At 41.7% G+C, this 13,282-nt stretch overlaps 1 protein-coding gene across 1 annotated transcript; it reads right to left on the bottom strand.

The window, feature by feature from the left end:
* Positions 1-928: 928 nt before the first annotated feature.
* Positions 929-8,272, bottom strand: PRDX4 (peroxiredoxin 4). Its single transcript, XM_060234082.1, has 7 exons — positions 7,860-8,272; positions 6,116-6,233; positions 5,250-5,366; positions 4,164-4,286; positions 3,616-3,746; positions 2,322-2,356; positions 929-1,035 (listed from the first exon to the last, which is right to left on the bottom strand). The coding sequence occupies exons 1-7, from the start codon at positions 8,149-8,151 to the stop codon at positions 985-987; spliced, it is 867 nt and encodes a 288-aa protein (XP_060090065.1). The 5' UTR covers positions 8,152-8,272; the 3' UTR covers positions 929-984.
* Positions 8,273-13,282: the final 5,010 nt, after the last annotated feature.

The following is a 13,282-nucleotide window of genomic DNA, read 5'->3' as shown; positions in this document are numbered from 1 at the left end:
AAGGCAGTCTGAACGTCTTGGGAGAGTTTGATATAGGAAGTTGTGTATCATTTATGCCCACTGCCATGATCATCAGCCCTTAAGGCAAAGGCCAAGTGAATTGCACAGGTCTTGAATTAGACCTGACAGTGTACAGGAAAAGCAAAAACCCTGCAGTGGCCTGACACACAGATGTACATCTGCCTTCACTGTGGCAATATATGACCGGTAATTGAGACCTTCCAGAATGACCTGGAGCTTCTATTGGGAATTTACAACTTGTGGCTCAAAGTCCTCCTGTTTTGAGGAAGAATACTGAAAACATTTATGGAAATTGTCCATTTTTCCAAAAAGCATCATGGCCTGATAACCATTCTCAGAAGTGGGACAGAAAATGAGGATGACATTCCCTACTCCACTCCCTTGTGATGGAAGTTGAAGGGAAGGAAGTTAAAATAATTGAATGGTCCCCTCTATCCAAGACAATAAGCAGGTGCAGTATAAGCTAAAACCTGATGCTATATTTAAGTGTGTTAATAGGTATTTTATTAGATCTTGGACTACAGTTACTTGCTACTTTTCAGGTACAGCAAATTTTGCAAACTTACCATTGAAATAATTAAATGTAGTAGTGCTTCATTCTGTGATATTTTCTTAAATATTTTGTCCCTGATACTTAGGCAGTATGTTTACACTGAAGACTGGGCAGAAACTATGCTTATGCCTATAGTCTTTTACACAATTAACTTTCAGTGAACTTAGTGGCACTTAATCAGAAAAAAATAGGCATAGGATTGGGATGTACGTTACGTTAAATTTGAGTTTGGCAGGTAAGGTGGAAGAAGTCTTAAAAACTTATATTCAGTAATTTAAATCTTTACTGTTCCAGTAGCGTGTATCGCATCAGTGTCATATTCTGCTTATCTGTAAATCAACACACATGGCAGCATCAAAATCAATTGAACTTTATTGGCAGCTTCTTAGTTGTGTATTTAGAATAAACTGTTAGTTAAATTTCCCGAAATACTTCAGTTTTCCTGCAGGATCTGGAATTATCTGTATAAGAAAAACAACAACCCCAGTGTTATAAAAAATTAAGCCAATACAATATTTATATATATTTTTCATTATATATATATACACCCCCCACACATAAGACATTCCAAAGTAAAAGAAAGCTCATGTTGATAAAAGGATAGACATTAGTCACACCTGCTCTGAAATTAGCAGTGCATTCAAGTGTACATAGGTATCTATAGCTCTTCTTTTGGCACTACCCTGATTGCAGTGTCAGGTTTAATACAATTAAACACATGTAGAAGGCATGGCTACACCTGTCAATGTATTTAGTACTTATACTAATATATGCTGACTTGAATATACTGACAATTTTAAATATATGATTTGAGGAATTTTTATCCTATTTCTCTTTCTAAAACAAGAACCCATCTTTGTGAATTCCATACATTAATTCAATGCATAATTTATCTATGCTTGACATAGTTTTACTAGGATTTTTTCCTCTGGGGGAACACTGTGGAACAGAGTTCCAGAACCTTAGTGGAAACAAAATTCTCATTTAAAAAAAAAAAAAAGTTCATGTGTTTCACCTTCATTTCCCTTTTGAGAGTTCCAGTACCTCTTTTTCTAGGAAAACCCCGCCCCCCCAAGTTTTACTAAAACAAAATAACGGAAATGGGGTTGTGGAATTTCTATATATATGTGGACATTATGTCCATACAGAAAAGCACTAGAGCACAGTTATTTTAGCATGGCAGAAACTAGTGCGCTATTTGTGAAAACCATCAGCAATCAGCTCTTTTAACACTGCTGTTTGTTTTATGCTGCTTTTATACCTTGGCATGTTTTACTGACTTGTCTTTATTTACTTGCTGGTATTATTTTAATTGTGAGCTGCCTTGAGCAGGTTCTGGAGAGGTGGCATGTAAGTTGCCTAAAATGCTTCAATGCCCAGGATAGGTAAGTGGGTGAGAAGGTAACTTCGCCTTTGACCTGTGCTCCCCTCAGTCATCATCTAGGGGACTCTTGTAGGTGCCCAGCCTCACGATGGCCTGGTTAGCTGTCACTGGGCAAGGGCCTTCTCAGTTGTGGTCCCTATCCTGTGGAATGCACTTCTGGATGACACCCAGGCCCTTCTGGACTTATTTTTTGTTAGTGGTATGACGGATATATATATAAAAAAATTATGTTAATATTTTATACTTGTTATCTGTTTTTATGTTGCTTTTACCTCATTTATACATTTTTAATGCCGTAAGTCACTATGAGATCCTTTGGATGAATAGCAATTTTAAAAAATTGAATGAATGGACCCAACTTACTGTTTCACTGCCAGGTTTCCATCCAGCAGGGCATACTGAAAAGACAACAAGAAGTTAATATGGTGGCTAACCCCTTCTCCCCCACCTTCACATCCCTATTCCATAGATCAGCCCAATTCTACCCAAACATCTATTACTAAAATGAGAAAGCAGCAGTTTTTCTGCAAATGCATATTGTAACTCTATGTGGGGCTACCCTTGATCCTGCTCCAGAAACTTCAGCGGGTTCAGAACGCTGCATGGTTGTTGACAGTAAGGCCTGTGTGGGCACGGATGCATCCAGTGCTGCACGAGTTGCACTGGCTACCTCTTGAGTACTAGATCCGCTTCAAGGTGTTGGTCCTTACCTTTAAGGCCCTATACGGCCACGGGCTGGCATATCTTTGGGACCACCTCTCCCCATACGAGCCCCCCCGGGCTTTGAGATCTTCTTGTGGTCTCTGGTCCTAAGGATGCCTGACTGGCTTCGAGGGCTAGGGCCTTTTCAGTCCAGGCTTCTACCTGGTGGAATGAGCTCCCGCTAGAGATCCAGGCCCTGTGGGACTTATCAAGGTTTTGCAGGTCCTGCAAGATGGAGCTCTTCTGCTTTTAATTGATCTGGCAGGCGCCCCTTTGGTACTAACTGGTCTCCCTATCACCTTGCCATCATGATGACTGTACTGATAGATATCAGCCTATATGCTGCTGTCTGGCTTTGCCGTCTGTGTTTGTGACACTGTATTGCCTCTGTTATGTTTTATGTTTCATTTTTAATCTGTAATAGGTGTCTAAATTTCTGCCTGAACCCACTTGCAGAAAAGGGCAGAATATAAATCTAAAACTTAAATAATTGCATCATTGTACTCTCATATGCTTTTAGTTTCTATTGTTTTCAGACAGTAGAAAAGTTACAATGCATATAGGTGTGATAAAGGTTGTGGGAAATGTAACAATTTAATCAGTGAGAAAAAAAGATCTTCAATGTGACCAATTAAAGTCAAAATGCAAGCCTGGAGTGGCCAGTTCTCTAGTATCGTATAACTTCAGGTAGGAAATTTACATCCATACAATGCAATGAAGAATGGAAGTACTCCCAGCTACCACTTTGGGTTTGCAGTAATTTCCACACGTCATATAGAGGTGAATATAATTACCTGAAGTTCAAAGCCCTCTGCAGACCCTAAAATTTTAGAATTGCAAACCTTTGGCGTAAAAACAGCAATAAACCTGAATTCAGGACTGCCACAAATTGCATGGCTAGTTCAGTACCTACAACTACATGTTTCAAATATTAAAATATTTAAAGGGCAAGCACCTTCTCCATGTTTGTCAGTATACTGGAATGCTTGGACTAGACGTAAAGTTTCATCCACAGATCTGCCAACAGGTAGGTCATTCATTGTTATCTGTCGAAGATATTTTTTGTCATCTATAATAAAAAGGCCTCTGTGAAAACACGGAAAACAGAACAGGTGAACAAGGGATATATATCATTACTCTGTTAACATACTGATTTGTGCCTGGCCCCAGTCCTCTAAGAATCTAAATCATACTATTTGAGATTCTTCTAGAGCTTAGTTTTATATCATTATACAGTCCTTTGGCTCACTGATTTGTTAACCCCAAACCCATGTTTTTTTTCTGCTACCTCCAAACATTACAGGTAGCTATGGTCATCCATTAATTTCTCTCTCCAGAGGGCAGTTCTTTTAAGATTAATGACTTTAATCTTGCCTCTTTCCCTCTCCCCAAATAAATCTGGTATGAAGAATACAGTTACATATTGCAAGAGGAAAAACAGCTCGATTCTTTTAATTCTCATATTTACAGCAGGAAGATGCAACAGAATGATGAAAATTATACCTGAGAGCATGGCCTTGATCTTCCAGATAAACTCCATAATCCTTTGCAATTTGGTGTGTCAAATCTGAAAGGAGTGGTATCTTTATTGGTCCAAGACCTCCTTTTTTTCGTGGAGTATTGATCCTATGACAATACCAAGAGAACCAAATACTTAAGGGAGATACTTTCACATCTTTATACAATCAACTTTTTATCAATGACAAAAGTATAATCATCAATTAGGCTTTTTTCTTCTTAACTACATTTCACCACAATTTATGGCTTAGGTCTCACCAGTGGAACTGGGATAGCCACCATTCTCCTTTCCCCATCAGGATCCTGTGATTCCGGTCCCCCGCCCCCGAGCAATGTTCCCTCTAAGCTGCAGGGTCTTGTGAGCAAAAATTCTTTGTGAGCTACTGGCATTAAAGTTGTGAGCTACTGCTTAAAGTAGTATGCTCTGGGGTCATCCATTCTGAGTGAAGAAAATTATGTGTGATCTGGAGGCTAATAATCTGTGAGCTAGATCATGCTAACTGCAGCTTAGAGGGAACACTGCCCCCCAGCTAATGTTGGAAGTCACAGGACTCTTGTGGATAAAAACACAACATGGTTTGGAGAGGAATGCAATGAGGAAGTGAATCAGCTGAGATCACTCCCTCCTGGAAAAGCTGGCTATGTAAACCTATGCATTGAAAAAAAATTACAACAAAAGAAAGTTTGCCATGTATGGTTATCACTCTTAATATCAGATTTTTAAAATTATATATAAAGTTCTTTGTTTGACCAATACATCATATTAAGATATACTTATTATAAGTAGGAAATGTAAATACTATATATTTTATACTGCATTTCACACTGTCCTTTCATCCTTTCTGCTCCCTTCTGTACACACTTCTTCATGTGTAGATGTACTATGCAACCAACTCCCTTTTTCCTCCTGGGAACAGAGTTATGCAGTTGCAATAGCTGCAGGCACCTAATGGCAGGTATAAGAGTTCAACTGCACAGGGACCTGTGTTTTCTAACAATACTTACTATTTTGCCCATACATTTTAACAAACAACTGCTAGTAATTTGCACAAGCTAAACAAGCATACATACCATGCTAAATGAGTGAACTGTGAGTCAACTGAACAAGCTACCACTTCAGTGTTTATTGCTCTGAATTGTTCAATTCTGTCACTGAAGGCAAGTATCTCTGTTGGGCACACAAATGTGCTGAAATATAAAAATGAAAAATTATATTCTAAGCAGAGCTCAAAAATAGTTTCATGATTACTACATCTGTACAGATGTTCTCTATAAAGTATACAAGTTCTCTGCAATAGGTGGGAATGAAAATATTGTTCACTGCATCTCTTCCTTTGTAGTAGGAATTCAGAATTTTAAATATTTCTGTTAGTATATCTTGTTGCAGTACTTGTAATGTCCTTTAACATACCAGAATAATATATTCTGTGATCTGTTAGTAGAAAAATATCCTAAAGAGTTATGTAGGGCCGTAATAAGTACTAGAATATTAAACTTATTAAAAAATGCAAGCAATGATCAGAAAAATCTACATTCTTCTGTATATGAATTTGTCTTTCATTTTTGGAAATCAGTGAACCCATTTTTTTTCTTGGTGCTCTATGGAAGCAGAAATGCTTAAATTCAAGAATTAATAATCTTAAAGGAAGTGAAGGTTCTTCCCAATTGTTTTAGAATATAAGTACTGAGATTAATCTTTAACCTCATATCATATATTGCACAAACTTGCAAAAGACGTAAATTTGATTTCCATGAGACTTCTACATACAAAAGTGTCCAATGTATGTTTTTCAATATGCAAAAATTAAACGTGTTTCTTTATTCCTTGCAACTAGTAGAGATTTTTAAAATAGCAAATACCTCCTAAATCCCTTGGTAATCAACAAATCCAATACTGTGAACATATGTATGTACTATGTTTCAGCAGTTTTACTTACAAGTCAAGAGGATAAAAGAAGAATACAAGGTATTTTCCTTCATAATCTGATAATTTCAGTTCTTTAAACTCTCCACTGATAACTGCAGTTCCTTCCCAATCAGGTGCTGGTTTAGAAACTAAAATTGTAAAAAATACAACACTTTAAATAGAATTATAAATTTCTTTGCACATTATGGATGGGTACATGTTTTCACTTTAAAGACAGAATCCTGGCTGTTAACTAGTAAACAAAGTGGGAAAAGCACTGGTACTGCAGCAATTACAGTGAGCTGGCAGAGCTTGCACAAAGGAGGGCTGATCTCTGTTGATTTCTCCTAATTCTGCATCCCCCTGCCACTCTGTTCTCAAGAGTTCCCCAGGCCCCAACAGTAGACTTCCAGAGGCATAGGAGGCTGCGTAAGGAAAGGAGACGAGCCCTATTCCATGAAATGTTATATTATAAAATGTAAATTTCCATTTTTCCCCAATGGACTTATTCTACACAGAATAAGACATATGCTAAGAAATGATAGCCAAATGGCTGGGGAACTATATTGTGGACAACCAGAGGTTTGCATTTTTGTGTGCAAAATCAGTTGCTTTAGCCCTTATTTAATTACAGCTACCCAACATTGCAATCTGAACCACAGTTATCGATGTCACTGAAAACAAACATTCTGGAGGGCTTATGACTGTGGGTTGAACTGCAGCCCAAGTTGGCCATAAAGAATAAAAGAACCAAACAAAGAAATCTTTCAGTGATAAAGGACAAGCAATTTACACTTAATTATTGCACTGTTTCTAGTGACAATCTAAAGCCTTTGGCCACAACTGAAAGATATCTGCACATGCAGAATGTCACCTGCTACTTTGCAGAACAGGCAAGCTACTTTTTAAATTAAAAAGTGGCTTGCATATTTAACAACAGTAATTTCTGGAGCAGAAGGAGCAAGCCAACCTCCAGACGTACAAATCTTATGCATGATGTTACTTGTTCATATGATGATGGACTTTGCAGGTAATCTGTAACATTTTTGCCAGGGCAATTTAATCCTGCATTTTTCTTTTAAAAGCAGTGCTTTTTGAGAACATTTTTACATGAGGTTCACTGTATTTGGTTATAAAGCACATTCTGCTTTCTCAGGTTTTTTTAAACTGACATCTGGAACAAGCAGTCTACATTTTCTTCCTCTCTCCATTTTAAACCAACAGACTTTGTCTGACGTGTCCTTTGCTAGGCGTTATCACCAACCGAGTCTAGGCAAATAAAAGCAAACGTTTGGGGGAAAGGGGGAGGACCTGATATGGCTGGTTTCAGTCCATTCTCACCCTACTAACGGGGAGGGAACCCCACTCTCTAAATTGTTTTAAAAACAATTTGAGGTTCGTTTTTGTTAAGGTGCTTCACAAGACACTTCGTAGATAATATTTCCCCTCCTTTCTCAGCTGCGTCTCCCATACAAGAATGGCTAGGTCTTCTCCCTGAGCCCTTAATTATCTTCTTCAAGCGGTAATAAAATTGAAGCTGGAGAAAGAGTGCAGTTGTGGGGTGTTTTGTCTCTTTCCAGCAGTGAAAAGTAAACGGGGGACGAGGAGACTTGAAGAGAGCGGCGGCTCTTCTCTCTACTCGTCACCAGAGTTTTTTTGCTTCCGTGCCACGGCTGTTTGGGGGAAGCGGGGCTCTGTGCTGCCTCCCCCCGCCCGGTCACGCACTCCTCCGAGTCCCCCTCCCTCAGCCATCAACGGCCCTTTGGGGCACCTACTCTTGGCCTTGCTGAGGTGGAGGGAGTGGTCAGTGATGGGCATCCGCAATGCCTCTCCAGGATACACCTCGCCCCCCGCGTAATAATGGCACTTTTCGTCGCCCCAGCCCCGGGTCGCCTGCTCTTCGGCTGCTGTTCCAGCCTCCTCACTGTATGTCGCCGCCATCAGAATCAAGAACGACCAAAAGGCCACGGATTGAGATACTGGCCGTAACCGCCACCGCCGACTCCCCCGCCCCCTCGCCACCGGACAGTTGCCCGCGAGCCCGCGCAGAAGCCCCTCGGCCTCCATAGCTAGCTGAGCCGCTGCACGTCACACTCGCCGCAGCGGCACGGAATTGCAGCAGCCAGGCCGGGAGGAAGGCACTCTGGATTGCTGCTTCTGGGGGCGGGACACAAAGGCCATCCCGCCCTTTTCTCTTCACCGCCTGTGGGCTGCTGGCGGCTGTGCAAGGCTGAAAGCGTCCAAAGTGTTTAACGTCTACATTGTGTGAAGATGAACCTAACCAACGCGGTTAAACACCTTTTCAGAGGTGGAAGACTTCTATTGATGATAGGAAAGGAAAGGTCCCCTCTGCAAGCACCAGTCGTTTCCGACTCTGTCTTGATAACAAGTCATCTATTAGACTTAGGGTTGCCAATCCCGAGGTGGGGGCAGGGGATCCCCCGGTTTGGAGGACTCCCCCCCCTTCAGGGTCATCAGAAAGCGGGGGGAGGGGAGGGAAATGTCTGCTGGGAACTCTGTTATTCCCTATGGAGATTTATTCCCATAGAAAATCATGGAGAATTCATCCATGGGTATCTGGGGCTCTGGGGGGGCTGTTTTTTGGGGTAGAGGCACCAAATTTTCAGTATAGCATCTAGTGCCTCTCCCCAAAATACCCCCCAAGTTTCAAAAAGATTGGACCAGGGGGTTCAATTCTATGAGCCCCAAAAGAAGGTGCCCCTATTCTTCATTCTTTCCTATGGAAGGAAGGAATTGAAAAGGTGTGCCGTCCCTTTAAATGTGATGTCCAGAACTCCCTTTGGAGTTCAATTATACTTGTCACAGGCTTGATCTTGGCTCCACCCCCAAAGTCTCCTGGCTCCACTCCCAAAATCCCCAGATATTTTTTTGAATTGGACTTGGCAACCCTAATTAGACTTGCGTCCTCAGCACAAAATGTAGTGAAGCCCAATACCACAGCAAAAATATATAGGAGTGAACTGCCATGTAAATATTGTATTTACCCCTATAACCCAGATGTCTGTGATTCGATTGACATGCGTTGTCAGACTCAAACCAAATTGTAAGGCAGGGGAATATACGGTCTTTAACATTTTCCCCGCAGAGTGGGCACTACATTGCCTAGAAATCCATATACCCAGTGGCTCAGAGAGCGGGATACTTAGGCAAAGTACAACGTAGTGGGGCTTAGTTGGAGTAGACTTACTCCACTGCTGTGACTGATGTAATATGCCAGCTTTAGGGGTAGTATGCTGTACTGAAAGAGTTGCTGCTGACTAAATTTCACCCTTCCCCCGATGTGCCCCAGTGCCACACAAATATGGTTTATGCAGTGTTATCTCACCACTGTTAGAATTATAGTAATATGGCATCTGCCATGATAAGACTGTCCACTGGGCCTTTAGGATTGTGCCCTACTATCCTGTCAAATGAAAAACGGCACTTCAACAAATGTGTGGCACAATTTGTCATATATGAGAGAAAATCTGTAATATATACATTTCCTGGGTAATAGAAAACATCTGTTTCAAAAATGTTATGCTCAGTAGAAGGAACATGATTAAAATTACCAATGTTTTAGCTAGGGTAGCCAAGTCAAATTCAAGAAATATCTGGGGACTTTGGGGGTGGGCCAGGAGACATTAGGGGTGGAGCCAAGATCAAGGCTGTGACAAGCATAACTGAACTCCAAAGGGAGTTCTGGCCATCACATTTAAAGGGACGGCACACCTTTTCAATTCCTTCCTTACATAGGAAATAATGAAAGATAGGGGCACCTTCTTTTGGGGCTCATAGAATTGGACCCCCTGGTCCAATCTTTTTGATACTTGGGGGTTATTTTGGGGAGAGGCACTAGATGCTATACTGAAAAATTGGTGCCTCTATCCCAAAAAACAGCCCCCCCCAGAGAACCAGATACCCGTAGATGAATTCTCCATGATTTTTTTTGGGAATAAATCTCCATAGGGAATAATAGAGTTCCCAGCAGACATTTCCCTCCCCTCCCCCTGCTTTCTGATGACCCTGAAGTGGGGGAGGGCTTCCAAACCGGGGGATCCCCTGCCCCATCTGGCGATTGGCAACCCTAGTTTTAGCTTTCAGTAAGGCAGATGGGTGAATACAATCATGTGCAGGGACTGCAAAATGGAATTCCACATACATAAATGTTCAACTTGCTGAACAGCTCTTTGCTTTTACCGTAATTCTGCCTTCAAGCAACTTTTGGCAATAGCAATTAGCTTAAACAATACAAACAACAGGCTGATTGAATTAAGGAGAAAACATTCTAAAATTGTCATGTTATGATAGATTTGAAATAAAAAAGGTAAAGGTAGTCCCCTGTGCAAGCACCAGTCGTTTCCGACTCTAGGGTGACGTTGATTTCACAACGTTTTCATGGCAGACTTTTTACGGGGTGGTTTGCCATTGCCTTCTCCAGTCATCTACACTTTCCCCTCAGCAAGCTGTGTACTCATTTTACTGACCTTGGAAGGATAGCTACCTGAACCAGCTTCCGCTGGGATCAAACTCAGGTTGTGAGCAGAGCTTAGGACTGCAGTACTGCAGCTTTACCACTCTGCATCAAGGGGCTCTAGATTTGAAATAGGTTTGCATTTATTGTCTGTTTGAAATGCTCCCACTTTGGTGACTGAATTGGATTTGGCAAGTGATTAAAGTAAATTTACTTTCACTGTTTTTTCACCTATCACTCAAAACAAAAACAGACTGGTCCAAGTTTCATGATTTGTCCTTTTCAGTATATGCGGGGCAATGAATGATAGGTAATTTGCTTCAAACACTGTTTTTCTTCTGAATGAATTTAACAAACTTTATACCATTTTACAGCAATCTTCACAGTGTTTACTGCAGTCTTCACAGTGTTCACCATCTGTCAGAATGTACTCTGAGTCCCACCATGGTTGATTGAATGAGTAACATACGCAAGTGCAAGCCACAACTTTTTAAAACCATAAATGTGTGAATTTAGGACATGCCCAACAGTAGCTTTTTGGGGTGTCTTGAGTGTGCTCAAAATATGACCTGATCTCACAAGTTGTGTATAGCATGCCTGGACAACCCCAGCCCTTCACATTGAAGGTGTGACATACATGCTCCACATGCCATATAAAAGCAAAATGGGCCACATTGTGTAGATGCATATTTTCAGTTGTATGGGAGACCGAGTATGGGAAGTTTGCGTCAAGACTTGTGCGCAGAAACTTACAGTGCAATCTCAGCAGAGTCACATAATTTATTTATTTATTGGTTCAAAAGATTTAAAACTCCCCCTCGCCTTATAACAGGGCTCAGGGCGGGTAACAACATTCATAAAATAATTCCATACAGTTAACATTTTCAACAATTCCATAATACACTAAAATAACAGCAACCAATCACCTCTAATAGATGGCTTATAAATATCTTAAAATCTGCCTGATGTGAAGGAAAGGGGAGGAAAGAGGAAAGAAGAGAGGCCAGTCTAAAATGGAAGACCATCTCTGCCCTCAACCACAGCCCTGGAGGAACAATTCCATCCTACAGGCCCTGCAGAATTACATTAGGTCCCACAGGGCCCAAATCTTGACCAGCAAAGTGTTCCACCGGGTCAGAGCCAGAGCCAAAAAAGCCCTGGCTCCGTTTGAGGACAGCTAGACATGCTTTGGACCAGGGATCACCAGTAGGTTGTTATCGCTAGAGCATAAGGATTGAGATACTGTGGGTGTTTTCGCACTTACGTTTTACTGGCGCGACGACCCTCCTCACGCCGGCGGATCTGCAGTGATTTCGCACTAGAAGCGCCGGCGCAGCCCAAAGAGCTGGCTACTTCCGTCGCTAAGCCAGCGCAAACGTTTTCCTGCTTCTTGGCGGTTTCCGTTTGCGCTGGCTTAGCGACGGAAGTAGCCGGCGCAATGGGCTGCGCCGGCGCTTCTAGTGCGAAATCACTGCAGATCCGCCGGCGTGAGGAGGATGGTCGCGCCAGTAAAAGGTAAGTACGAAAACACCCTTTACCAGGAAAGGCAGTTCTGGAGGTATACCGGTCCCAGTCCATTTAGGACTTTAAAGTTTAACACCAAAACCTTGAACCTGATCTGGTATTCAACTGGAACCAGTGCAGCTGATGGAGCACTGGCTAAATATGGCCTCTAAAGGAAGTTCCTGTAAGAACATGGACAGCTGCATTCTGAACCAGATGTAGTTTCCGGGTCAGTCTCAAGAGTAGCCCTACATAGAGCAAGTTGCAGTAATCTGACTTGGAGATGACTGTTGTGTAGATCACTGTGCTAAGTTTGCAGGGGAAAGAAGGGGACCAGTTGCTTAACCTGGTGCAGATGGTAAAATGCCAGTTTAACTACATTTTGTGATCTGGGTTGCCATGGAAAAGGAGGCATCCAAAATCACACCCAAACTCTTGACAGCCAACAAGGTGTTAAAGAGACACTGTCAAGAGCTGGGAGTTGGTATTAAAGGGACACTGTCAAGAGCTAGGAGTTGGCACCCTAACCATGAACCCCCTGCAGCAGAGCCACAATGTCTTAGATGGATTTATTTATTTGTAATTTATATCCCGCCCTTCCCACTAGGTGGCTCAGGGCGGCTTACAACATATAAAAACTAACATAAAATATAAAATTAAGCATAAAAAGTTAACATTTCATAATTTATATAGTTAAAATCTAGACATTTTAAAATCTAGACATTATAGTTAAAAATCTAGACATTATAGTTAAAATCTAGACATTTAAATTCAGCTGGCTCTGTTTTAGCCAACCAACCACAGCCTCCAATTCCTTTGCCAAAATATCTGGGCCAGCATTTGGCTGGCCAGTCATCAACAGATACAGTTGAGTGTCATCTGTGTATCGGTGATGCCCTAGCCCAGAGGTCTGCACCAGCTGAATGAGGGGATACTAAAGATATTAAATAACTTTGGGGAGAGGACTGTCCCTTGAGGGACACCACTTGCCAAAGGGTATCATGGTAAAACCCTCTCCCCTAGTGCTACCCTCTGTCCCCTGACTTGGAGAGATGAGACAAACCACATCAAGGCTGTCCCATGGATCCCCATGTTGCAGGGCTGGATATAGGGGAGGCAGAGGGCGGTGTTTGCCCTGGGTGCCAAATTGGATATGGAGTCCATTGTATTCTATGGGACCATAAGATAGAATGGCCCATAAGGGGGTGTCATTTTTTAATT

Source organism: Heteronotia binoei, chromosome 3 (assembly GCF_032191835.1).
Source record: "Heteronotia binoei isolate CCM8104 ecotype False Entrance Well chromosome 3, APGP_CSIRO_Hbin_v1, whole genome shotgun sequence".
Taxonomy (NCBI): domain Eukaryota; kingdom Metazoa; phylum Chordata; class Lepidosauria; order Squamata; family Gekkonidae; genus Heteronotia; species Heteronotia binoei.
This window is presented reverse-complemented; position numbering and strand designations above follow the sequence as displayed.

Coding starts and splice junctions, on each gene's coding strand:
- PRDX4 (XM_060234082.1), bottom strand. CDS start 8,151: ATGGAGGCCGAGGGGCTTCTGCGCGGGCTCGCGGGCAACTGTCCGGTG. Junction 4,287..5,249: donor CAGTTCACTCATTTAGCATG/GTATGTATGCTT, acceptor GTATTGTCATAG/GATCAATACTCCACGAAAAA. Junction 2,357..3,615: donor TACTGACAAACATGGAGAAG/GTGCTTGCCCTT, acceptor TTGTCTTTTCAG/TATGCCCTGCTGGATGGAAA.